The 27,529-nt window shown below is 38.4% G+C and overlaps 1 protein-coding gene across 11 annotated transcripts; it reads left to right on the forward strand.

Moving 5' to 3' along the window:
- On the forward strand, nt 1-26,855 carry LOC120475646 (uncharacterized). Of its 11 annotated transcripts, XM_089120585.1 has the most exons (23): nt 1-130; nt 1,573-1,722; nt 1,838-1,984; nt 2,779-2,925; nt 3,016-3,162; nt 3,254-3,400; nt 4,297-4,443; nt 13,975-14,121; nt 14,212-14,358; nt 14,450-14,596; nt 15,493-15,639; nt 15,738-15,884; nt 15,979-16,125; nt 23,671-23,808; nt 23,901-24,053; nt 24,443-24,589; nt 24,680-24,826; nt 24,917-25,063; nt 25,164-25,310; nt 25,407-25,553; nt 25,637-25,771; nt 25,853-25,981; nt 26,638-26,855. In XM_089120585.1, exons 1-23 carry the CDS (start codon nt 70-72, stop codon nt 26,694-26,696), a joined length of 3,177 nt encoding a protein of 1,058 aa, XP_088976711.1. In that variant the 5' UTR covers nt 1-69; the 3' UTR covers nt 26,697-26,855. The 11 variants fall into 11 exon arrangements, with proteins under 11 accessions (XP_088976711.1, XP_088976727.1, XP_088976713.1 ...); XM_089120601.1 differs by lacking the exon at nt 14,450-14,596; XM_089120587.1 differs by lacking the exon at nt 14,212-14,358.
- Nucleotides 26,856-27,529: the final 674 nt, after the last annotated feature.

Here is a 27,529-nt window from a genome sequence, read left to right on the forward strand (position 1 = left end):
TTGTGTCTTTAAAAGCACTGTTTCAAGAGCGTTTCCAGCAGAGTCCATTGTGTGATCGCAGGCTTCAAGATGACAGCTCGACTTTACTCGTTGCTCGCTCTTTTATTGTGCCCCTGTGTATGCTGGATGGGTGAGTTCTTTTAACTTCATTACAGTGCGAAAAAATATGTAAACAACCTGAACAAAATATGGCTTTTGCCTATCATAGAACATTAGTTTATATAACTTGTATGCCTACGGTAGGCAACAGACGTCCAGTGAAAGATACATTTTGTATGTTGTAGGCCTAGTTCTAAATAGAAAGTTTAAAGGAGTAGTTCACTTTTGCTGATAAACCCCCATGTCATACAAGATGTCCACGTCTTCCTTTCTACAGTCGAAAAGAAATTAATAAACATTTTTTAAATAATTTTTTTGATCAACATTCCAGGATTTTCTCCATATAATGGACTTCATTGGGTACCAAACGGTTCAAGGTCCAAATGACCGTTTCATTGCTTCAAAGGTCTTTAAGCGACACCAGACGATGAATTAGGGTCTTGTCTAGCGAAACGATCGTCCATTTCAAAAATGACAAATGACAAAAGATTTGTTAATTTTGAAGTTCGAACAGGAGAGTCACGAACGGTCATCACAGAGCGGAGCAATGCGAGCAATTGTGCTTATAAAACTTAAACTTTTTTTATTTATTTTTGAAATTAGCAATTGTTTCGCTAGATAAGACCCATTCATCGTCTGGTGTCGTTTAAAGCCCTTTGAAGCTGCACTGAAACTCTCTTTTGGAACTTGAACGGTTTGGTTTCCATTGAAGTCCATTATATGGAGAAAATCCTGGTATGTTTTCATCAGAAACCTTAATTTCTTTTCGATTGAAGAAAGAAAGACATGGACATCTTGGATGATATGGGAGTGAGTAAATTGTAAGCAAAAGTTAATAAAGTTGTGCATGGAAAACAGAATTATGAAGGATAAAAATGTTGTTTATTTTTGTGTGTGTACTGAACCAGGGTACCAGATATGTGTGTTCAGTTGTTACAAGATGTGTTCATTGTCATGGTAGTTTACTTTTTTCTTTATTATTACTCCTTTCGAATGAGTGGCAGCCCTATAAATGGAACATACGAAAATTATGATATTTGGAGCACTTATAGTGATAATGAATAGTATAAGTGTTCTGAGGGGAAATGAATGACCGTGCTATTTTTATTATATTTTTGTGTGGTGAGTCAGCTTTTTTTATGCATTTTATTATAAACGAATACATTTTATTGGCAAGTCCCCTGTTAAGTGATATGCTGCTGTTATACAAACGCATGACAGATGAACCAAAGCCAGGAGTGTGTCCGAAAGTCCCTGCAGGAATGGTAGGACTGTGTGTCCATTCATGTTCTAATGACCGTCAATGTCCGAATGATCAGAAATGCTGCAGCAATGGATGCGGATATAAGTGTTCAGCTCCATATACATTTTTTTTTTTTTTTTTTTTTTTTTAGTATGTGAATCAGGTTTTTTATTTTGTTATACAGGTGGTCCTTTAACATTCACTGATGCTGTTCTACAAACACTTGACAGATAAACCAAAGCCAGGAGTGTGTCCGAAACTCCCTCCAGGAACGGTAGGACCGTGTGTCGAGTCGTGTTCCTTTGACAGTGACTGTCCGAATGATCAGAAATGCTGCAGGAATGGATGTGGTGGACATGCGTGTACAGCTCCATTTAAAGGTATTTTTATTTTTTTATTTATTTTTTATTATATTAGTGTGTGGATCAGGTTTTTATTTTAATACAGGTGGTCATTTAACATTCACTGATATGCTGTTATACAAACACTTGACAGATGAACCAAAGCCAGGAGTGTGTCCCAAACTCCCTGAAGGAACGGTAGGACTGTGTGTCGAGTTGTGTTCCTCTGACAGTGACTGTCCAAATGATGAGAAATGCTGCAGTAATGGATGTGGACATGCGTGTTCAGCTCCATTTACAGGTATTTTTATTATATTAGGCTGCATTTACACTGCAGGTCTTGATGCCCAAATCCGATTTTCTGACTAAATCCGTTTTTTTTTTCTTTTTTTTTTTTTTTTTCTAAAATTTTTCATAACCTGCTTACATCATCTTTTAAAAGTGACCTGTATCTGATTTTTGCATTTACACCATACACTGCTGAAACTACCAAATGCAGATGTTCTGACCTGGGAAATTAAGGAAAACAGCACGAAATTCAATGGCTGCAGATTTTGAAAAGTCGTACGGCGGCGAGAAAAAGAGGAGAGGCAATGTAGCCACGAGCACTTAAAACGGTGCCTCATATCTCGTGAAATGTCTTCAAATACGGATTTATTTCTGTAACCTTGCATTTTTTTTTTTCCTGCACTCTTCGCCCCAAACAATCAAAAGACATGAAACCTCCGCATTGCTCCACTGTGTGTATCCTTTCTTCCATCGCGCACTTTTTAATGACGTACGACTCTCATTTACTGGGGAATATCCGATTTGTCTGCTTACATGGCACACACAAATGCACGTATCCGTTTTATTACCACATATGAATGAGACCTGAATCCGATCTGGGAAAATCGGAAAAATCGTTTTTTTTTTTTTTTTTTCCTGCTTACATGTTCACCGGTCATATCCGATCTGTGCCACATGAGAAGAAAAAATCAGATTTGGGTCACTTGAACAATGCAGTGTAAACGAGGCCTTAGTGTGTGGATCAGGTTTTTATTTTTTTAATACAGGTTGTCTTTTAAGATTCACTGATATACAAACACTTGACAGGTAAACCAAAGCCGGGAGTGTGTCCGAAACTCCCTCCAGGAACGGTAGGACTGTGTGCTGAGTGGTGTTCCTCTGACAGTGAATGTCCGAATGATGAGAAATGCTGCAGCAATGGATGTGGACATATGTGTACACCGCCATTTACAGGTATCTATAGTTCATTAGTGTGTGGATCAGGTTTTTATTTTTTAATACAGGTTGTCCTTTAAGATTCACTGATATACAAACACTTGACAGGTAAACCAAAGCCGGGAGTGTGTCCGAAACTCCCTCCAGGAACGGTAGGAGCGTGTGCTGAGTGGTGTTCCTCTGACAGTGACTGTCCAAATGATCAGAAATGCTGCAGCAATGGATGTGGACATATGTGTACACCGCCATTTACAGGTATCTATAGTTCATTAGTGTGTGGATCAGGTTTTTTTTTTTTTAATACAGGTTGTCCTTTAAGATTCACTGATATATAAACACTTGACAGATAAACCAAAGCCAGGAGTGTGTCCGAAACTCCCTCCAGGAACGGTAGGAATTTGTGTCGAGTTGTGTTCCTCTGACAGTGACTGTCCGAATGATCAGAAATGCTGCAGCAATGGATGTGGACATGCGTGTTCAGCTCCATTTACAGGTATTTTTATTATATTAGGCTGCATTTACACTGCAGGTCTTGATGCCCAAATCCAATTTTCTGACTAAATCCGATTTTAAAATTTTTTTTTTTTTATCTTTATCTCATCTTTTCATTTTTTTTTTTTTTTTTTACATCATCTTTTAAAAGTGACCCGTAACCGATTTCTGCATTTACACTATACACTGCTGAAACTACCAAACGCAGATGTTCTGACCCGGGAAATTAAGTAAAACAGCACGAAATTCAATGGATGCAGATGTGAATAAAATTATCCAGTGTTTTTCTTTCCACAATACTTTGAAAAGTCATCAAAACACTGGTCTCGTACGGCGGAGACAAAAAGAGGAGAGGCACTGTAGCCTCCAGCACTTAAAACAATGCCTCGTATCTCGTGAAATGTCTTCAAAACACTGATTTATTTCTGTAACCCTGCTTTTTTTTTTTTTATTTTTTTATTTTTTTATTTTTTTTTTTCCTGCACTCTTCGCCCCAAACACTCAAAAGACATGAAACCTCCGCATTGCTCCACTGTGTGTATCCTTTCTTCCATCGCGCACTTTTTAATGACGTATGACTCTCATTTACTGGGGAATATCCAATTTGTCTGCTTACATGGCACACACAAATGCACGTATCCGTTTTATTACCACATATGAATGAGACCTGAATCCGATCTGAGAAAATCGGAATCCATGGGGGTTTTTTTTTTTTTTTTTTCTCCTGCTTGCATGTCGGTCATATACGATCTGTGCCACATGAGAAGAAAATCGGATTTGGGTCACTTGAACCATGCAGTGTAAACGAGGCCTTTGTTTGGACCAGGTTTTTTTTTTTTTTTTTTTTTTTTATACAGGTTGTCCTTTAAGATTCACTGTTATACAAACACTTGACAGGTAAACCAAAGCCAGGAGTGTGTCCGAAACTCCCTCCAGGAACGGTAGGACCATGTGTCGAGTCATGTTTCTCTGACGGTCAATGTCCAAATGATCAGAAATGCTGCAGCAATGGATGTGGACATATGTGTACACCGCCATTTACAGGTATCTATAGTTCATTAGTGTGTGGATCAGGTTTTTATTTTTTTTAATACAGGTGGTCATTTAACATTCACTGATGCTGTTAAACAAACACTTGACAGATAAACCAAAGCCAGGAGTGTGTCCGAAACTCCCTCCAGGAACGGTAGGAATTTGTGTCGAGTTGTGTTCCTCTGACAGTGACTGTCCAAAAGATGAGAAATGCTGCAGTAATGGATGTGGACATACGTGTTCAGCTCCATTTAAAGGTTTTTTTTTATTTTATTAATGTGTGGATCAGGTTTTTATCTAATACAGGAAGTCATTTAACATTCACTGATGCTGTTATACAAACACTTGACAGATAAACCAAAGCCAGGAGTGTGTCCAAACAATATCCCTGAAGCAGAAAGAAAATGTTCCGAGGCGTGTTCCCAAGACAGTGATTGTCCGAAAGATGAGAAATGCTGCAGCAATGGGTGTGGGCATCAGTGTAGGCCTCCATACAAAGGTAATTGTGTAAAAACTGACCCAGCGTTGAATGACGCGTTCAGAATTCATTAATCTGGTTTCCCTGTTTTACAAATAGCAAAGCCAGGAGTGTGTCCAGTTATACCCCTTGGAGATGTGTGTAAGAATTCATGCGACGATGACAGTGACTGTCCAACCACTGAGAAATGCTGCAGCAATGCATGTGGACGTCAGTGTTGGGCTCCAATCATAGGTATTTATATTAGTGTGTGTGTGTGTGGGTCAGCTTTTCTTTTGAATGCATCAATGCATTCATTGATATAATGTCATCCAAACGCAGTTAAACCAAAGCCAGGAGTGTGTCCAAGCAAACTCCGTGCAATTACAGAGTGTAACAAGCCATGCTCCTCTGACAGTGACTGTCCGGGCAAAGACAAATGCTGCAGCACTAGATGTGGACTACAATGTGGTATTTATTTATTTTTTTTATTTAAGCCACCATAGCCTAATTTGTGTTTTTTTTTTTTTTTTTTTTTTTTTTTTTTTTTTATAGCCTAGTTTAATTTAATTCATAGCTACTTTTCCTTTTTTGAAAACCGTTTAATTTAAAGGATTTGTTGAGAGGGTTTAAATGACCTAGGCTATTGTTTCTAATGTTTGTAAACGTTTAGTTTTACTCGCCGGTATTGAATATAAATATAAATTATGTAAACATTTAATAAGTAAAATGTTTCCTATGAGGTTAACAGATTTGAGCAAGGATAACTTCTTTGGTCAGGTTACATTTTTCTCCGTGGCGTAAACTCAAGATGAGGCTTCAAAACCATGAATGTCTAGGGCCGTGATATTAAAGTACCGATTGTTTACAGCCGCCACTCATCAACGTATGATCATTCATACGATCTGATATGCAGCATACTAATGTCTAATTTGGGCACTTGTTTCTACTTTAGATTTGCGTTGAGTGATAAAATCGAAGTACCTGAATTTAGCCCATAGCACCAATTCAAAATTGTGCTTTACGAAATAAAGATTCATAATACTTGAAATACAACTTGCTCCAAGTTAAAGTTCCTATTGTGTGCTGTTTCTTAAATTGAATGACGCTAAATGCACAGACTAAAGCTGAAATATATATATTTGTATCCATGCAGTGACACCTGGTAGATGTTTGGGACTGCGTTGCTGAGAAGTAGATCCATGATGGCCAATGTCCTGCCAGACAGAAGTGTTGCCCAACCACCTGTGCTGATGATTTAGCCATTGGAAAGAGTCCTCTGAGTTTTTTTTTTTTTTTTTTTTTTTTTTTTTTTTTTTTCATACTTGGACTTCTCAACAAATAAAAATGTCTAGTAAAAAAAACATGTGTAATGTTTTTTTTTTTTTTTTTTAAAATAATAATTCTACATGAGCTTGGGAGCAAAAGTGTACTTAATGGCTTTCCAATTACTTGTATGAGTTAAACAGTTTTGAAAGACTTTAAATAGATTTTTAGAAATACTGAAAGGCTCCATTTATTTTGGGACTCAAGTCCTGATGTCTGACTAATGACCGTTGAAGTGGAGAACACTGGGGCTGGATGTATTCTGAAAAACTCTTGTCATTGTCATTCATGATCGTTTGTTTTGGGTTCTGGTAGTGCGCATAGCCAGAACATACCATGTTCCAAGATGGAGGGAGACATGAGTGCTGTGAGGTGTTAAATGTTTGGGTTTGTCATATATGTTATGAATGTTTGTATTATGATTATTGATTCATGTTTGTATTATGATCAATGAGTTCGTGAACATTAGTTGTATTTGTATGAAAATGATTTGCTGTGAAATTCAGTGAGGGTCACGGGGAAAGGTTCCACCCCGTGACAATGGTATGGCCCGATAGTGTTTGGTGGGAAACTTGAGTATTTAAACCATTGTTCGATCTGGTTTGAGGAGGTTAACTTTATTCTGTGATATCAGGAGATGGATTACAAGCAGTGACACTGAGAGATATTTTGAATCCTCATGAGAACCAATTAAGGATTGTGGAAACCGTCATGGATTTTATATCGGCAACAGGATTAGCCCTATGAGAATGATGGAGATATAAAGCGATACCGAGACTGAACTGTGGGAGACAGCGATATGCCGTAAGGCATCTAGTCTGCCGGAAAGCCAGAAGAAGAAAAAGAAGAAGTAGAAGAAGGTTTGAGGAGGTTGCCTCACATGTGTACTGTGCAAAATGATAGATCATGTTTGAGGTGAGACATGCTGATGGTTTGGTGGATGTACCACTTGGCATTGTTTAGTGCCAGTTTTTGCTGCACACAGCATTTTTTCTTTTTGTTTTAGTACCAGTTCCTAACTTCTCCTGGGCCTCTCGACAACACGACTACATGACAATAACAAACACAGTTAAATTGAACAAAATTTGATAAACAAAATAAATACAGATAAATATAAAATAAAATAAATTAATCTTAAGGCATTTCAGTCCATATGCATGTCAAAGTTATTCACTTAGGCTACATACATTGTCCTCAGTCTTCATATATTCATAAAATAAAGTTACATGAAAGCATTACAAATTATAATGGTAAATATTTCTTGTTTTTATGTACTTTTTACTGATAAATACTGACATTCTTTAATTCAGTGGATCTTAAAGTTATGTCTATGCTCTTGTTACCAGATGAGATATAATCATTTGACTCTGCGATTCTTCAGGACGAGATCTTGATGCCATCCACACTCAGTACACGACGAAGGTGAGTTTCACAATAGCAGCCACCATCACAAACCAAGAGACCGAACACAACAGGCCGATGCTATTTTGTGTAAAACAAACGTGTTTAAAGTTTAAAAAAAAATATAGGCAAAATATCAGAAGCGTTTTGTAACCGTGTGTGGTGAGGTTCTGCTTGCCTCTCTTCATCGCTGCTTTCTGGGTCTGATTCTGGCTCATACTGATACAGCAGTATCGACACAATCATGTACATTTGACATGAACAACACATGCAACTCTCGCCCGTAAAGGTAATAGAGAGCGGCTTTTATTTACCCAAACCTGCAGTCACACCAGGCGTGTAAAAGAGACAGGCGTCTATTTGGAACACGGTTATTATTAGAAGTTTTACGTTAAATCTCCTAAATCTCTAACCCATCGTCTTTTTCCTGGTCGCTCTGCATACGTCATCTGGTGTCATTGACCCCATTGGCTATGAGCTACGTACAGGCTCATTTGATAGACATTCGTAGCACCCAATAATACAGCTCTGGGCATTCGTAAACCTCACCTCAAATACGAGAGGCATGTGCAACATGTGGTTTCCAGACCACGTGTCATTCTCAATGATACGTGGTCTGGCGTTATCCAGACTTCATCACAGTGGTAATGAAGAATTAGATATTTAAAATGAAACCACCTTATCTTTTAGGACCTTTAGAAACACTTGAGACCAAATGTACCAATCGCACTTTCTGACATGAACATGATATTTTATATTGAACATGACATGACTTTTCAGTTTTTCAGGTGTCACTGTTCAGAGTGAAACCAATGAGAACCCCTTCGCCCACTGAGGTCTGCCCAGACAACTGCTCCGCTGAAGGTCACAGGATTGGTCAAGAAGGGACAGATTATCGTCATGGGGAACAGAAGCAGAGGTTTCTCCATGAAGAAATGACACATGGATACTTCAGATGCCCCAACACCTGCGATGAGACGACTCAACGGCTGTGAAGAGACAACTCAACGCCGGCGACATGTTATGCCCTAAATTATTACTTGATCAACTAACTGTATTTTTTCCATTTACTCCATTTACATTTCTGAAATGCACTTTCTGTAAAGCTGCTTTGAAACAATATGTATTGTGAAAAGCGCTATACAAATACATTTGAATTGAATTGAACATCAAATGAACAAGTCAAAAGGGCCAGATTGACTATATGAACCACAGGAAGAAAGCCTGAACCCGTTCATCATGCTGAACTCAAGCTAAAAATCTGCTGAGAACGGGTGTTCTGCAAGTGAACAAAGCCCTCTGAGCTTCTACAAAGACACTTGTAGAGTTACAACTCAATAATGTGACCCCACCCTGTAAGTGTCTGAATGTGACCCACGGGGTCAAAGAGGTATCTGTGAGACTGGAAGATCTGGTTGAAGAGATCAACCTCACCACAGGTCTGAGATGAAGGATCTTGCTTGCAAATGAACATTTGAACACCTCTCACACACACAGACACCTTGGAAGAACTCAAGCTAAACACCTGGTGAGAACGGGTGTTCTGCAGGTGAACAAAGCCCTCTGAGCTTCTACAAAGACACTTGTTGAGTTACATCTCAAAATTCACGACCGATGTCTTATTGTGACCCCACCCCGAAAGTGTCTGAATGTGACCCACAGGGTCAAGGAGGTATCTGTTAGACTGGAAGATCTGGTTGAAGAGATCCACCTCACCACAGGTCTGAGATGAAGGACCTTGCTTGCAAATGAACATTTGAACACCTCTCACACACACACTCCGACCCCGCATTCCCCACTCTTGCAGAGATCAGCCACACAAGAGTCTATATGGTTTTAATTTGAACAACTATCAACTAGATTTAATGGTGCTCAGATATCATTGAAAAACCTTTTCATTTCTGGAGTCAGATGAAATAACGAGTTAATACATCTGTCAAGATAAAATGTATTGCATTTAATCAAAAACCCTTTGAGAAGAGACGGAACACGTGTCGTGTGAGACCTTCACTCATTTCTAATCGAGTGCCGCCATTGGATCAATTTAGACGGCCTTACACCATCAAGCAAATCTCTGGCCATAATCAGTTCTTCACTGACCAATCAGCGTCCATTAGCGTGTTATGAGCAACAACAACTTAACCTGTAAGAAATCGAATGGACAAGTACTCGTTCATTCAACTTTCGACCTACAACCCATGTTGATCTTTAAAAACCTACAATCAAATTTGAGATTTCCCGACGCCAATCGAGTGAACGAGACAAATTTAGTCGTCTAGCTCCATAGACTCCCATTAATTTTGCACTCGGGCGATCGCCCTCAGTGGAACTGCAATCAACATTCGGTACAACAGGACTTAATAGGTCTCACTGTGTGCAGGCTCAAACTGAGCTTGACGATGTAGATGTGATGTGAGCAACCGTTCTGACAGTTGTACGTCTTCTAGTAGCTGTGCCATGAGGAATCTGAATCATTCCCTTCCGAATCTCACAGAGACGGAGAGCGTGAGCATTAGCTGTCCATGAGCTCACAGCAGGAGCAACTTTATGACTCTCTACGGCCATCTCCCTTGACTTTATGCCTCCACATTCCCCCAATTGCAAATGAGCTTCCCCTCCTGTCTATACGGTAATTTCGGACCCAGCCCCGGATAAGCGGGAGAAGATGGATGGAATATGAAATTATTTTTATTTGTAAATTATATTACTTCAATATTGATTGATTTAATTTGCATCTATTTTGACTTAAGTATGCATTGCCACAATTAATCTGTGAGACAAATCAGTTTCATACTTCAAAGCAGGACTCTAAAACAAGTTGTTTTGTTTAAGGACTCTGTGAATAGAGTTTAATGAGTGTGATGAGTTGTTCTAATAAATATCTCTACTGTTTTTATACGTTTATAATTCATTGTCATTTCCACAACACCCGGTCATTTCCAACACCGCCCTCCTGTCATTTACACCACACATTTAAAAAAAAAATATTGAAAAGTTCTCACCACACATTAAAAATGTAACAATTTATGAGATTATGCTCTACTTAATATACAAATTCAAGTTATTTACTTTAATATGCTCTTGCCCAAACCAATATTTTTTAACCAATACATTTCAGAGTGTGACAGGTGTACAGTTCAGCAATTTGGTCCTTAGGCAGTTCATTTATCTCATTGACAAATGTATACTACATTGTGGAAAAACTGATAAAAATAGTTATAAAAATGACCTTAGACAATTCATGAGTGGCATAAGTTAATCAGTTTTAAAATAACAGCTGTATTGGAAATTAGGAATGCATTTGAATGCATGAAAATTAGGAATTGCATTCATTGCAAGTCGGAAAAAAAAATAGGGCCTATTAACAATTTCTCTTGTAATCTAAGTCTTAAAACTAGACAAAATTAGATTAAACACAAGAGACTCACTTTTGAACACTCTTTTTTAATTCAACTTCACAAGGATAAAAGTTCCCCTATAGTTGAAGAAACGCCCAATTACGGTAGGCTACGCCTTAGCTTTGACCGCACCTGAACGAGCTAATCAGGTTGGCTAATCAGTCGACCCAATAAAACGCCAGTTGTGTCTTTAAAAGCACTGTTTCAAGAGCGTTTCCAGCAGAGTCCATTGTGTGATCGCAGGCTTCAAGATGACAGCTCGACTTTACTCGTTGCTCGCTCTTTTATTGTGCCCCTGTGTATGCTGGATGGGTGAGTTCTTTTAACTTCATTACAGTGCGAAAAAATATGTAAACAACCTGAACAAAATATGGCTTTTGCCTATCATAAAACATTAGTTTATATAACTTGTATGCCTACAGTAGGCAACAGACGTCCAGTGAAAGATACATTTTGTATGTTGTAGGCCTAGTTCTAAATAGAAAGTTTAAAGGAGTAGTTCACTTTTGCTGATAAACCCCCATGTCATACAAGATGTCCACGTCTTCCTTTCTACAGTCGAAAAGAAATTAATAAACATTTTTTAAATAATTTTTTTGATCAACATTCCAGGATTTTCTCCATATAATGGACTTCATTGGGTACCAAACGGTTCAAGGTCCAAATGACCGTTTCATTGCTTCAAAGGTCTTTAAGCGACACCAGACGATGAATTAGGGTCTTGTCTAGCGAAACGATCGTCCATTTCAAAAATGACAAATGACAAAAGATTTGTTAATTTTGAAGTTCGAACAGGAGAGTCACGAACGGTCATCACAGAGCGGAGCAATGCGAGCAATTGTGCTTATAAAACTTAAACTTTTTTTATTTATTTTTGAAATTAGCAATTGTTTCGCTAGATAAGACCCATTCATCGTCTGGTGTCGTTTAAAGCCCTTTGAAGCTGCACTGAAACTCTCTTTTGGAACTTGAACGGTTTGGTTTCCATTGAAGTCCATTATATGGAGAAAATCCTGGTATGTTTTCATCAGAAACCTTAATTTCTTTTCGATTGAAGAAAGAAAGACATGGACATCTTGGATGATATGGGAGTGAGTAAATTGTAAGCAAAAGTTAATAAAGTTGTGCATGGAAAACAGAATTATGAAGGATAAAAATGTTGTTTATTTTTGTGTGTGTACTGAACCAGGGTACCAGATATGTGTGTTCAGTTGTTACAAGATGTGTTCATTGTCATGGTAGTTTACTTTTTTCTTTATTATTACTCCTTTCGAATGAGTGGCAGCCCTATAAATGGAACATACGAAAATTATGATATTTGGAGCACTTGTAGTGATAATGAATAGTATAAGTGTTCTGAGGGGAAATGAATGACCGTGCTATTTTTATTATATTTTTGTGTGGTGAGTCAGCTTTTTTTATGCATTTTATTATAAACGAATACATTTTATTGGCAAGTCCCCTGTTAAGTGATATGCTGCTGTTATACAAACGCATGACAGATGAACCAAAGCCAGGAGTGTGTCCGAAAGTCCCTGCAGGAATGGTAGGACTGTGTGTCCATTCATGTTCTAATGACCGTCAATGTCCGAATGATCAGAAATGCTGCAGCAATGGATGCGGATATAAGTGTTCAGCTCCATATACATTTTTTTTTTTTTTTTTTTTTTTTTTTTAGTATGTGAATCAGGTTTTTTATTTTGTTATACAGGTGGTCCTTTAACATTCACTGATGCTGTTCTACAAACACTTGACAGATAAACCAAAGCCAGGAGTGTGTCCGAAACTCCCTCCAGGAACGGTAGGACCGTGTGTCGAGTCGTGTTCCTTTGACAGTGACTGTCCGAATGATCAGAAATGCTGCAGGAATGGATGTGGTGGACATGCGTGTACAGCTCCATTTAAAGGTATTTTTATTTTTTTATTTATTTTTTATTATATTAGTGTGTGGATCAGGTTTTTATTTTAATACAGGTGGTCATTTAACATTCACTGATATGCTGTTATACAAACACTTGACAGATGAACCAAAGCCAGGAGTGTGTCCCAAACTTCCTGAAGGAACGGTAGGACTGTGTGTCGAGTTGTGTTCCTCTGACAGTGACTGTCCAAATGATCAGAAATGCTGCAGTAATGGATGTGGACATGCGTGTTCAGCTCCATTTACAGGTATTTTTATTATATTAGGCTGCATTTACACTGCAGGTGTTGATGCCCAAATCCGATTTTCTGACTAAATCCGTTTTTTTTTTCTTTTTTTTTTTTTTTTCTAAAATTTTTCATAACCTGCTTACATCATCTTTTAAAAGTGACCTGTATCTGATTTTTGCATTTACACCATACACTGCTGAAACTACCAAATGCAGATGTTCTGACCTGGGAAATTAAGGAAAACAGCACGAAATTCAATGGCTGCAGATTTTGAAAAGTCGTACGGCGGCGAGAAAAAGAGGAGAGGCAATGTAGCCACGAGCACTTAAAACGGTGCCTCATATCTCGTGAAATGTCTTCAAATACGGATTTATTTCTGTAACCTTGCATTTTTTTTTTTCCTGCACTCTTCGCCCCAAACAATCAAAAGACATGAAACCTCCGCATTGCTCCACTGTGTGTATCCTTTCTTCCATCGCGCACTTTTTAATGACGTACGACTCTCATTTACTGGGGAATATCCAATTTGTCTGCTTACATGGCACACACAAATGCACGTATCCGTTTTATTACCACATATGAATGAGACCTGAATCCGATCTGGGAAAATCGGAAAAATCGTTTTTTTTTTTTTTTTTCCTGCTTACATGTTCACCGGTCCTATCCGATCTGTGCCACATGAGAAGATAAAATCAGATTTGGGTCACTTGAACAATGCAGTGTAAACGAGGCCTTAGTGTGTGGATCAGGTTTTTATTTTTTTAATACAGGTTGTCTTTTAAGATTCACTGATATACAAACACTTGACAGGTAAACCAAAGCCGGGAGTGTGTCCGAAACTCCCTCCAGGAACGGTAGGACTGTGTGCTGAGTGGTGTTCCTCTGACAGTGAATGTCCGAATGATGAGAAATGCTGCAGCAATGGATGTGGACATATGTGTACACCGCCATTTACAGGTATCTATAGTTCATTAGTGTGTGGATCAGGTTTTTATTTTTTAATACAGGTTGTCCTTTAAGATTCACTGTTATACAAACACTTGACAGGTAAACCAAAGCCGGGAGTGTGTCCAAAACTCCCTCCAGGAACGGTAGGAGCGTGTGCTGAGTGGTGTTCCTCTGACAGTGACTGTCCAAATGATCAGAAATGCTGCAGTAATGGATGTGGACATATGTGTACACCGCCATTTACAGGTATCTATAGTTCATTAGTGTGTGGATCAGGTTTTTTTTTTTTTAATACAGGTTGTCCTTTAAGATTCACTGATATATAAACACTTGACAGATAAACCAAAGCCAGGAGTGTGTCCGAAACTCCCTCCAGGAACGGTAGGAATTTGTGTCGAGTTGTGTTCCTCTGACAGTGACTGTCCTAATGATCAGAAATGCTGCAGCAATGGATGTGGACATGCGTGTTCAGCTCCATTTACAGGTATTTTTATTATATTAGGCTGCATTTACACTGCAGGTCTTGATGCCCAAATCCAATTTTCTGACTAAATCCGATTTTAAAATTTTTTTTTTTTTTTTTTTTTTTTTATCTTTATCTCATCTTTTCATTTTTTTTTTTTTTTTACATCATCTTTTAAAAGTGACCCGTAACCGATTTCTGCATTTACACTATGCACTGCTGAAACTACCAAACGCAGATGTTCTGACCCGGGAAATTAAGTAAAACAGCACGAAATTCAATGGATGCAGATGTGAATAAAATTATCCAGTGTTTTTCTTTCCACAATACTTTGAAAAGTCATCAAAACACTGGTCTCGTACGGCGGAGACAAAAAGAGGAGAGGCACTGTAGCCTCCAGCACTTAAAACAATGCCTCATATCTCGTGAAATGTCTTCAAAACACTGATTTATTTCTGTAACCCTGCTTTTTTTTTTTTTTTTTTTTTTCCTGCACTCTTCGCCCCAAACACTCAAAAGACATGAAACCTCCGCATTGCTCCACTGTGTGTATCCTTTCTTCCATCGCGCACTTTTTAATGACGTATGACTCTCATTTACTGGGGAATATCCAATTTGTCTGCTTACATGGCACACACAAATGCACGTATCCGTTTTATTACCACATATGAATGAGACCTGAATCCGATCTGAGAAAATCGGAATCCATGGGTTTTTTTTTTTTTTTTTTTTTTTTTTTTCTCCTGCTTGCATGTCGGTCATATACGATCTGTGCCACATGAGAAGAAAATCGGATTTGGGTCACTTGAACCATGCAGTGTAAACGAGGCCTTTGTTTGGACCAGGTTTTTTTTTTTTTTTTTTTTTTTTTATACAGGTTGTCCTTTAAGATTCACTGTTATACAAACACTTGACAGGTAAACCAAAGCCAGGAGTGTGTCCGAAACTCCCTCCAGGAACGGTAGGACCATGTGTCGAGTCATGTTTCTCTGACGGTCAATGTCCAAATGATGAGAAATGCTGCAGCAATGGATGTGGACATATGTGTACACCGCCATTTACAGGTATCTATAGTTCATTAGTGTGTGGATCAGGTTTTTATTTTTTTTAATACAGGTGGTCATTTAACATTCACTGATGCTGTTAAACAAACACTTGACAGATAAACCAAAGCCAGGAGTGTGTCCGAAACTCCCTCCAGGAACGGTAGGAATTTGTGTCGAGTTGTGTTCCTCTGACAGTGACTGTCCAAAAGATGAGAAATGCTGCAGTAATGGATGTGGACATACGTGTTCAGCTCCATTTAAAGGTTTTTTTTATTTTATTAATGTGTGGATCAGGTTTTTATCTAATACAGGAAGTCATTTAACATTCACTGATGCTGTTATACAAACACTTGACAGATAAACCAAAGCCAGGAGTGTGTCCAAACAATATCCCTGAAGCAGAAAGAAAATGTTCCGAGGCGTGTTCCCAAGACAGTGATTGTCCGAAAGATGAGAAATGCTGCAGCAATGGGTGTGGGCATCAGTGTAGGCCTCCATACAAAGGTAATTGTGTAAAAACTGACCCAGCGTTGAATGACGCGTTCAGAATTCATTAATCTGGTTTCCCTGTTTTACAAATAGCAAAGCCAGGAGTGTGTCCAGTTATACCCCTTGGAGATGTGTGTAAGAATTCATGCGACGATGACAGTGACTGTCCAACCACTGAGAAATGCTGCAGCAATGCATGTGGACGTCAGTGTTGGGCTCCAATCATAGGTATTTATATTAGTGTGTGTGTGTGTGGGTCAGCTTTTCTTTTGAATGCATCAATGCATTCATTGATATAATGTCATCCAAACGCAGTTAAACCAAAGCCAGGAGTGTGTCCAAGCAAACTCCGTGCAATTACAGAGTGTAACAAGCCATGCTCCTCTGACAGTGACTGTCCGGGCAAAGACAAATGCTGCAGCACTAGATGTGGACTACAATGTGGTATTTATTTATTTTTTTTATTTAAGCCACCATAGCCTAATTTGTGTTTTTTTTTTTTTTTTTTTTTTTTATAGCCTAGTTTAATTTAATTCATAGCTACTTTTCCTTTTTTGAAAACCGTTTAATTTAAAGGATTTGTTGAGAGGGTTTAAATGACCTAGGCTATTGTTTCTAATGTTTGTAAACGTTTAGTTTTACTCGCCGGTATTGAATATAAATATAAATTATGTAAACATTTAATAAGTAAAATGTTTCCTATGAGGTTAACAGATTTGAGCAAGGATAACTTCTTTGGTCAGGTTACATTTTTCTCCGTGGCGTAAACTCAAGATGAGGCTTCAAAACCATGAATGTCTAGGGCCGTGATATTAAAGTACCGATTGTTTACAGCCGCCACTCATCAACGTATGATCATTCATACGATCTGATATGCAGCATACTAATGTCTAATTTGGGCACTTGTTTCTACTTTAGATTTGCGTTGAGTGATAAAATCGAAGTACCTGAATTTAGCCCATAGCACCAATTCAAAATTGTGCTTTACGAAATAAAGATTCATAATACTTGAAATACAACTTGCTCCAAGTTAAAGTTCCTATTGTGTGCTGTTTCTTAAATTGAATGACGCTAAATGCACAGACTAAAGCTGAAATATATATATTTGTATCCATGCAGTGACACCTGGTAGATGTTTGGGACTGCGTTGCTGAGAAGTAGATCCATGATGGCCAATGTCCTGCCAGACAGAAGTGTTGCCCAACCACCTGTGCTGATGATTTAGCCATTGGAAAGAGTCCTCTGAGTTTTTTTTTTTTTTTTTTTTTTTTTTTTTTTTTTTTCATACTTGGACTTCTCAACAAATAAAAATGTCTAGTAAAAAAAACATGTGTAATGTTTTTTTTTTTTTTTTTTAAATAATAATTCTACATGAGCTTGGGAGCAAAAGTGTACTTAATGGCTTTCCAATTACTTGTATGAGTTAAACAGTTTTGAAAGACTTTAAATAGATTTTTAGAAATACTGAAAGGCTCCATTTATTTTGGGACTCAAGTCCTGATGTCTGACTAATGACCGTTGAAGTGGAGAACACTGGGGCTGGATGTATTCTGAAAAACTCTTGTCATTGTCATTCATGATCGTTTGTTTTGGGTTCTGGTAGTGCGCATAGCCAGAACATACCATGTTCCAAGATGGAGGGAGACATGAGTGCTGTGAGGTGTTAAATGTTTGGGTTTGTCATATATGTTATGAATGTTTGTATTATGATTATTGATTCATGTTTGTATTATGATCAATGAGTTCGTGAACATTAGTTGTATTTGTATGAAAATGATTTGCTGTGAAATTCAGTGAGGGTCACGGGGAAAGGTTCCACCCCGTGACAATGGTATGGCCCGATAGTGTTTGGTGGGAAACTTGAGTATTTAAACCATTGTTCGATCTGGTTTGAGGAGGTTAACTTTATTCTGTGATATCAGGAGATGGATTACAAGCAGTGACACTGAGAGATATTTTGAATCCTCATGAGAACCAATTAAGGATTGTGGAAACCGTCATGGATTTTATATCGGCAACAGGATTAGCCCTATGAGAATGATGGAGATATAAAGCGATACCGAGACTGAACTGTGGGAGACAGCGATATGCCGTAAGGCATCTAGTCTGCCGGAAAGCCAGAAGAAGAAAAAGAAGAAGTAGAAGAAGGTTTGAGGAGGTTGCCTCACATGTGTACTGTGCAAAATGATAGATCATGTTTGAGGTGAGACATGCTGATGGTTTGGTGGATGTACCACTTGGCATTGTTTAGTGCCAGTTTTTGCTGCACACAGCATTTTTTCTTTTTGTTTTAGTACCAGTTCCTAACTTCTCCTGGGCCTCTCGACAACACGACTACATGACAATAACAAACACAGTTAAATTGAACAAAATTTGATAAACAAAATAAATACAGATAAATATAAAATAAAATAAATTAATCTTAAGGCATTTCAGTCCATATGCATGTCAAAGTTATTCACTTAGGCTACATACATTGTCCTCAGTCTTCATATATTCATAAAATAAAGTTACATGAAAGCATTACAAATTATAATGGTAAATATTTCTTGTTTTTATGTACTTTTTACTGATAAATACTGACATTCTTTAATTCAGTGGATCTTAAAGTTATGTCTATGCTCTTGTTACCAGATGAGATATAATCATTTGACTCTGCGATTCTTCAGGACGAGATCTTGATGCCATCCACACTCAGTACACGACGAAGGTGAGTTTCACAATAGCAGCCACCATCACAAACCAAGAGACCGAACACAACAGGCCGATGCTATTTTGTGTAAAACAAACGTGTTTAAAGTTTAAAAAAAAATATAGGCAAAATATCAGAAGCGTTTTGTAACCGTGTGTGGTGAGGTTCTGCTTGCCTCTCTTCATCGCTGCTTTCTGGGTCTGATTCTGGCTCATACTGATACAGCAGTATCGACACAATCATGTACATTTGACATGAACAACACATGCAACTCTCGCCCGTAAAGGTAATAGAGAGCGGCTTTTATTTACCCAAACCTGCAGTCACACCAGGCGTGTAAAAGAGACAGGCGTCTATTTGGAACACGGTTATTATTAGAAGTTTTACGTTAAATCTCCTAAATCTCTAACCCATCGTCTTTTTCCTGGTCGCTCTGCATACGTCATCTGGTGTCATTGACCCCATTGGCTATGAGCTACGTACAGGCTCATTTGATAGACATTCGTAGCACCCAATAATACAGCTCTGGGCATTCGTAAACCTCACCTCAAATACGAGAGGCATGTGCAACATGTGGTTTCCAGACCACGTGTCATTCTCAATGATACGTGGTCTGGCGTTATCCAGACTTCATCACAGTGGTAATGAAGAATTAGATATTTAAAATGAAACCACCTTATCTTTTAGGACCTTTAGAAACACTTGAGACCAAATGTACCAATCGCACTTTCTGACATGAACATGATATTTTATATTGAACATGACATGACTTTTCAGTTTTTCAGGTGTCACTGTTCAGAGTGAAACCAATGAGAACCCCTTCGCCCACTGAGGTCTGCCCAGACAACTGCTCCGCTGAAGGTCACAGGATTGGTCAAGAAGGGACAGATTATCGTCATGGGGAACAGAAGCAGAGGTTTCTCCATGAAGAAATGACACATGGATACTTCAGATGCCCCAACACCTGCGATGAGACGACTCAACGGCTGTGAAGAGACAACTCAACGCCGGCGACATGTTATGCCCTAAATTATTACTTGATCAACTAACTGTATTTTTTCCATTTACTCCATTTACATTTCTGAAATGCACTTTCTGTAAAGCTGCTTTGAAACAATATGTATTGTGAAAAGCGCTATACAAATACATTTGAATTGAATTGAACATCAAATGAACAAGTCAAAAGGGCCAGATTGACTATATGAACCACAGGAAGAAAGCCTGAACCCGTTCATCATGCTGAACTCAAGCTAAAAATCTGCTGAGAACGGGTGTTCTGCAAGTGAACAAAGCCCTCTGAGCTTCTACAAAGACACTTGTAGAGTTACAACTCAATAATGTGACCCCACCCTGTAAGTGTCTGAATGTGACCCACGGGGTCAAAGAGGTATCTGTGAGACTGGAAGATCTGGTTGAAGAGATCAACCTCACCACAGGTCTGAGATGAAGGATCTTGCTTGCAAATGAACATTTGAACACCTCTCACACACACAGACACCTTGGAAGAACTCAAGCTAAACACCTGGTGAGAACGGGTGTTCTGCAGGTGAACAAAGCCCTCTGAGCTTCTACAAAGACACTTGTTGAGTTACATCTCAAAATTCACGACCGATGTCTTATTGTGACCCCACCCCGAAAGTGTCTGAATGTGACCCACAGGGTCAAGGAGGTATCTGTTAGACTGGAAGATCTGGTTGAAGAGATCCACCTCACCACAGGTCTGAGATGAAGGACCTTGCTTGCAAATGAACATTTGAACACCTCTCACACACACACTCCGACCCCGCATTCCCCACTCTTGCAGAGATCAGCCACACAAGAGTCTATATGGTTTTAATTTGAACAACTATCAACTAGATTTAATGGTGCTCAGATATCATTGAAAAACCTTTTCATTTCTGGAGTCAGATGAAATAACGAGTTAATACATCTGTCAAGATAAAATGTATTGCATTTAATCAAAAACCCTTTGAGAAGAGACGGAACACGTGTCGTGTGAGACCTTCACTCATTTCTAATCGAGTGCCGCCATTGGATCAATTTAGACGGCCTTACACCATCAAGCAAATCTCTGGCCATAATCAGTTCTTCACTGACCAATCAGCGTCCATTAGCGTGTTATGAGCAACAACAACTTAACCTGTAAGAAATCGAATGGACAAGTACTCGTTCATTCAACTTTCGACCTACAACCCATGTTGATCTTTAAAAACCTACAATCAAATTTGAGATTTCCCAACGCCAATCGAGTGAACGAGACAAATTTAGACGTCCAGCTCCATAGACTCCCATTCATTTTGCACTCGGGTGATCGCCCTCAGTGGAACTGCAATCAACATTCAGTACAACAGGACTTAATAGGTCTCACTGTGTGCAGGCTCAAACTGAGCTTGACGATGTAGATGTGATGTGAGCAACCGTTCTGACAGTTGTACGTCTTCTAGTAGCTGTGCCATGAGGAATCTGAATCATTCCCTTCCGAATCTCACAGAGACGGAGAGCGTGAGCATTAGCTGTCCATGAGCTCACAGCAGGAGCAACTTTATGACTCTCTACGGCCATCTCCCTTGACTTTATGCCTCCACACCCCCCCAATTGCAAATGAGCTTCCCCTCCTGTCTATATGGTAATTTCGGACCCAGCCCCAGATAAGCGGGAGAAGATGGATGGAATATGAAATTATTTTTATTTCTAAATTATATTACTTCAATATTGATTGATTTAATTTGCATCTATTTTGACTTAAGTATGCATTGCCACAATTAATCTGTGAGACAAATCAGTTTCATACTTCAAAGCAGGACTCTAAAACAAGTTGTTTTGTTTAATGACTGTGAATAGAGTTTAATGAGTGTGATGAGTTGTTCTAATAAATATCTCTACTGTTTTTATACGTTTATAATTCATTGTCATTTCCACAACACCCAGTCATTTCCAACACCGCCCTCCTGTCATTTACACCACACATTTAAAAAAAAAAATATTGAAAAGTTCTCACCACACATTAAAAATGTAACAATTTATGAGATTATGCTCTACTTAATATACAAATTCAAGTTATTTACTTTAATATGCTCTTGCCCAAACCAATTTTTTTTAACCAATACATTTCAGAGTGTGACAGGTGTACAGTTCAGCAATTTGGTCCTTAGGCAGTTCATTTATCTCATTGACAAATGTATACTACATTGTGGAAAAACTGATAAAAATAGTTATAAAAACCTCAGACCTCAGACAATTCATGAGTGGCATAAGTTAATCAGTTTTAAAATAACAGCTGTAGGCTATTGGAAATTAGGAATGCATTTGAATGCATGAAAATTAGGAATTGCATTCATTGCAAGTCAGAAAAAAATAAAATAGGGCCTATTAACAATTTCTCTTGTAATCTAAGTCTTAAAACTAGACAAAATTAGATTAAACATAAGAGACCCACTTTTGAACACTTTTTTTATTCAACTTCACAAGGATAAAAGTTCCCCTAGTTGAAGAAACGCCCAATTACGGTAGGCTACGCCTTAGCTTTGACCGCACCTGAACGAGCTAATCAGGTTGGCTAATCAGTCGACCCAATAAAACGCCAGTTGTGTCTTTAAAAACTCAAAGAGCGTTCCCAGCAGAGTCCATTGTGTGATCGCAGGTTTCAAGATGACAGCGCGACTTTACTACTCGTTGCTCGCTCTTTTATTGTGTCCCTATGTATGCTCGAGCGTAAGAAACGTCGATGATCGAAATGATCGATACAGGGGTGAGTTCTTTTAACTTCATTACAGTGCGAAAAAATATGTGAACAACCTGAACAAAATATGGCTTTTGCCTATCATAGAATATTAGTTTATAAGTATGCCTACAGTAGGCAACAGACGTCCAGTGAAAGATACATTTTTTTATGTTGTAGGCCTAGTTCTAAATAAAAAGTTTAAAGGAGTAGTTCACTTTTGCTGATAATTTACTCACCCCCATGTCATCCAAGATGTCCACGTCTTCCTTTCTACAGTCGAAAAGAAATTAATAAACATTTTTTTATTAATTTTTTTGATAAACATTCCAGGATTTTCTCCATATAATGGACTTCATTGGGTACCAAACGGTTAAGGTCCAAATGACCGTTTCATTGCTTCAAAGGGCTTTAAGCGACACCAGACAATGAATTAGGGTCAATGCGAGCAATTGTGCTTATAAAACTTAAACTTTTTTTATTTATTTTTGAAATTAGCAATTGTTTCGCTAGATAAGACCCATATTCATCGTCTGGTGTCGTTTAAAGCCCTTTGAAGCTGCACTGAAACTCTTATTTGGACCTTGAACCGTTTGGTTTCCATTGAAGTCCATTATATGGAGAAAATCCTGGAATGTTTTCATCAGAAACCTTATTTTCGATTGAAGAAAGAAAGACATGGACATCTTGGATGATATGGGGGTCAGTAAATTGTAAGCAGAAGTTAATAAAGTTGTACATGGGGAAACAGAATTATGAAGGATAAAAATGTTATTTATTTTTGTGTGTACTGAACCAGGGTACCAGATATGTGTGTTCAGTTGTTACAAGATGTGTTCATTGTCATGGTAGTTTACTTTTTCTTTATTATTATTCCTTTAGAATGGGAGTCTATGGCAGCCCTATAAATGGAACATACGAAAATTATGATATTTGGAGCACTTATAGTGATAATGAGTAGTATTTGGACCAATTTTGGAGTCTATAGACCAACTGTATAGTGCCACCACCACCACCGTTTAAAAGATTCACTTTTCAAATGGTTCTAACCTTTTGATCAAAAAATGATAATTTTAGTGAAATTTATTTCACCATGATTCTTAAATTAAGACTCAGCCCATTACTGCATGGTCATGTGTTTGAATAACAGCAAAGCCAGGAGTGTGTCCAAACACAAACGGATATGATGTGTGTGGTGGTGAAATTTGTTTCCGTGACGATGACTGTCCGGGGGATGAGAAATGCTGCAAAAATGAGTGTGGACGTCGGTGTACAGCTCCATACCTTGGTATTTGGTTTATTATATTAGTGTGTGGATCAGATATAAAAAATAAAGTGAGTCATTCAGCACTCACGGATATGCGTTTTATTCAAACACAGGGGAACCAAAGCCTGGAGTCTGTCCAAGTGATGTCATTTCAGTGAGCGTGGCAGGAGTGTGTGTCGAGTCGTGTTCTCATGACAGCCAGTGTCCAAAAGATGAGAAATGCTGCAGCAATGGATGTGGATATCAGTGTACAGCTCCATATAAAGGTATTTATTGGAGAAAGCCTTCTTATTCATCATAATATACATCACACACCAGCTATATTGCTAAATATCCCCAATTTTCATAACACCTGGATAAATAGCTTATCGAGATCCCCTGATAGTTTGGTGTTAATTATATTAAAGCCCACCAGCAAGATTGTCTGTGAAGTTAAACACCAACTAGTCTATTTAAAAAAAAAAAAAAAAAAAAAAAAAGCTTTTTAGTCAGTCTTTGGTTAATTGCATTTTCAAAGGGAAAATGACTTTGACAGTGCTATTTTTTATTATATTTTTGTGTGGTGTCAGCTTTTTTTAATGCATTTTATTATAAATGAGTATTTTATTAAGTCCTTCGTTAAGTGATATGCTGCTGTTATACAAACGCATGACAGATGAACCAAAGCCAGGAGTGTGTCCGAAAATCCCTCCAGGAACGGTAGGAGCGTGTGCTGAGTCGTGTTCCTCTGACAGTCAATGTCCGAATGATGAGAAATGCTGCAGCAATGGATGTGGACATATGTGTTCAGCTCCATTTAAAGGTATTTTTATTTATTAGTGTCTGGATCAGGTATTTTATTTTTAAATGCAGGTTGTACTTTAACATTCCCTGATCTACAAACACTTGACAGATGAACCAAAGCCAGGAGTGTGTCCGAAACTCCCTGCAGGATTGATAGGAGTGTGTGTCGAGTCGTGTTCCTCTGACAGTGACTGTCCGAATGATCAGAAATGCTGCAGTAATGGATGTGGACATACGTGTACAGCTCCATTTAAAGGTAGTTTTATTTTATTAATATGTGGATCAGGTTTTGATTTTGTAATACAGGTTGTCCTTTAAGATTCACTGATATACAAACACTTGACAGATAAACCAAAGCCGGGAGTGTGTCCGAAACTCCCTCCAGGAACGGTAGGACCATGTGTCGAGTCATGTTTCTCTGACAGTCAATGTCCAAATGATGAGAAATGCTGCAGCAATGGATGTGGACATATGTGTACAGCGCCATTTACAGGTATCTATATTTTATTTGTGTGTGGATCAGGTTTTTATTTATTTTTTAATATAAGTGGTCATTTAACATTCACTGATGCTGTTAAACGAACACTTGACAGATAAACCAAAGCCAGGAGTGTGTCCCAAACTCCCTCCAGGAACGGTAGGAATTTGTGTCGAGTTGTGTTCCTCTGACAGTGACTGTCCAAATGATCAGAAATGCTGCAGTAATGGATGTGGACATACGTGTTCAGCTCCATTTAAAGGTATTTTTTATTTTATTGGTGTGTGGATCAGGGTTTTATCTAATACAGGAAGTCATTTAACATTCTCTGATATGCTGTGACACAAACGCTTGACAGATAAACCAAAGCCAGGAGTGTGTCCAAACAATATCCCTGAAGCAGAAAGAAAATGTTCCGAGGCGTGTTCCCAAGACAGTGATTGTCCGAAAGATGAGAAATGCTGCAGCAATGGTTGTGGGCATCAGTGTAGGCCTCCATACAAAGGTAATTGTGTAAAAACTGACCCATGCGTTGAATGAGACGTTCAGCATTCATTAATCTGGTTTCTCTGTTTGTTTTACAAATAGCAAAGCCAGGAGTGTGTCCAGTTATACCCCTTGGAGGAGTGTGTAAGGATTCATGCGTCGACGACAGTGACTGTGCGGACAAAGACAAATGCTGCAGCAATGCATGTGGACGTCAGTGTTGGCCTCCATCCATAGGTATTTATATTAGTGTGTGTGTGGGTGTTTTTCTTTTGAATGCATCTCGGCATTCATTGATATAATGTCATCCAAACGCAGTTAAACCAAAGCCAGGAGTGTGTCCAAGCAAACTCGGTGCAATTACAGAGTGTGACAAGCCATGCTCCTCTGACAGTGACTGTCTGGACGAAGACAAATGCTGCAGCACTAGATGTGGACGGCAATGTGGTACTTTAATTTTTTTTTTTTTTATATAAGCCACCATAGCCTAATTTGTGTTATTTTATAGCCTAGTTTAATATTCATAGCTACTTTTCCTTTTTTGAATACCGTTGAATTTAAAGGATTTGTTGAGAGGGTTTAAATGACCTTGGCTGTTGTTTCTAATGTTAGTAAACGTTTAGTTTTACTCGCTCGCTGGTATTGAATATAAATATAAATTATGTAGACATTTTATAAGTAAAATGTTTCCTATGAGGTTAACAGATTTGAGCAAGGATAACTTCTTTGGCCAGGTTACATTTTCTCCGTGGTGTAAACTCAAGATGAGGCTTCAAAACCATGAATGTTTAGGGCCGTGATATTCACGTGACTATTGTTTACAGCCGCCACTCATCAACGTATGATCATTCATACGATCTGATGCGCAGCATACTAATGTCTAATTTGTGCACTTGTTTCTACTTTAGATTTGCATCGAGTGATAAAATCGAAGTACATGAATTTAGCCCATAGCACCAACTCAAAAGTTCTTTATGAAATAAAGATTCATAATACTTGAAATACAACTTGCTCCAAGTTAAAGTGGTTCCTATTTTGTGCTGTTTCTTAAATTGAATGACGCTAAATGCACAGACTAAAGCTGAATATTTGTATCCATGCAGTGACGCCTGGTAGATGTTTGGGACCGCGTTCGCCTCTTTGCCGAGAAGTAGATCCATGATGGCCAATGTCCTGCCAGACAGAAGTGTTGCCCGACCACCTGTGGCCATGCTTGCAGTTAACAGTGCTGATGATTTAGCCTTTGGAAAGAATCCTCTGAGATTGATTTTCGGATTATGTACTGTACTTGAGGAATTCTCAGCAAATAAAAATGTTTAGTAAAAAAACATGTTTAATGTTTTTTTGTTTTGTTAAAAATATACATGAGCTTGGGCGCAAAAGTGTACTTAATGGCTTTCCAATTACTTCTATTAGTTAAACAGTTTTGAAAGACTTTCAGTATTAATTTTTAAAGCAACATTGTTATTTTTGAAATTTTGCTCCCGGGGTCCCCCTACAGTTGGGAAACAGTGTTGTCTTCTACTACTGTCGTAAAACCTTCTGTCATGGTTACTAGGGAATACAGGGGCGCATTTGTTGACAAGCGATACCCCGAACTCTGCAGAAGGAAGGAGTTCTCACATCTTGGGCAGACTGCCAGGGTTGTGTATGAAATGTCAGGTACATAGTTAGCACAAGGCTGCTATAACGCCTATAGGACGTTTCCTGTCAGATGCGCAAACAACCTTAAAAATACGTCGTCCAGATGTAAATAGGACATCAAACAGCCTTATGCTATCTGGGTCATATGGATATATTTCAGCATGTCGTATGAATATAGTTTCATGACAGTCGTAGCTCACTTTTACAAGCCAGCGTCTTTTTATAGTAACGTTAAACTATTGGCTACCCAGACATCAAACTGACATTGAATCAACGTGGAAACGACGTCTCTCATGACATTGAAACAACGTTGATTTGCTCATCGAATTAACGTTGAACCAACGTCAGACG

Source organism: Pimephales promelas, chromosome 2, assembly GCF_988280905.1.
Source record: "Pimephales promelas chromosome 2, fPimPro1.hap1.1, whole genome shotgun sequence".
Classification (NCBI taxonomy): Eukaryota; Metazoa; Chordata; class Actinopteri; order Cypriniformes; family Leuciscidae; genus Pimephales; species Pimephales promelas.

Bases quoted from the DNA above. Each gene is read 5' to 3' on its own strand.
- LOC120475646 (XM_089120585.1), top strand. From the start codon at position 70: ATGACAGCTCGACTTTACTCGTTGCTCGCTCTTTTATTGTGCCCCTGT. The intron at 15,640-15,737 runs GTATCTATAGTT...AACACTTGACAG, and splicing joins GTGTACACCGCCATTTACAG to ATAAACCAAAGCCAGGAGTG. The intron at 15,885-15,978 runs GTTTTTTTTATT...AACACTTGACAG, and splicing joins GTGTTCAGCTCCATTTAAAG to ATAAACCAAAGCCAGGAGTG.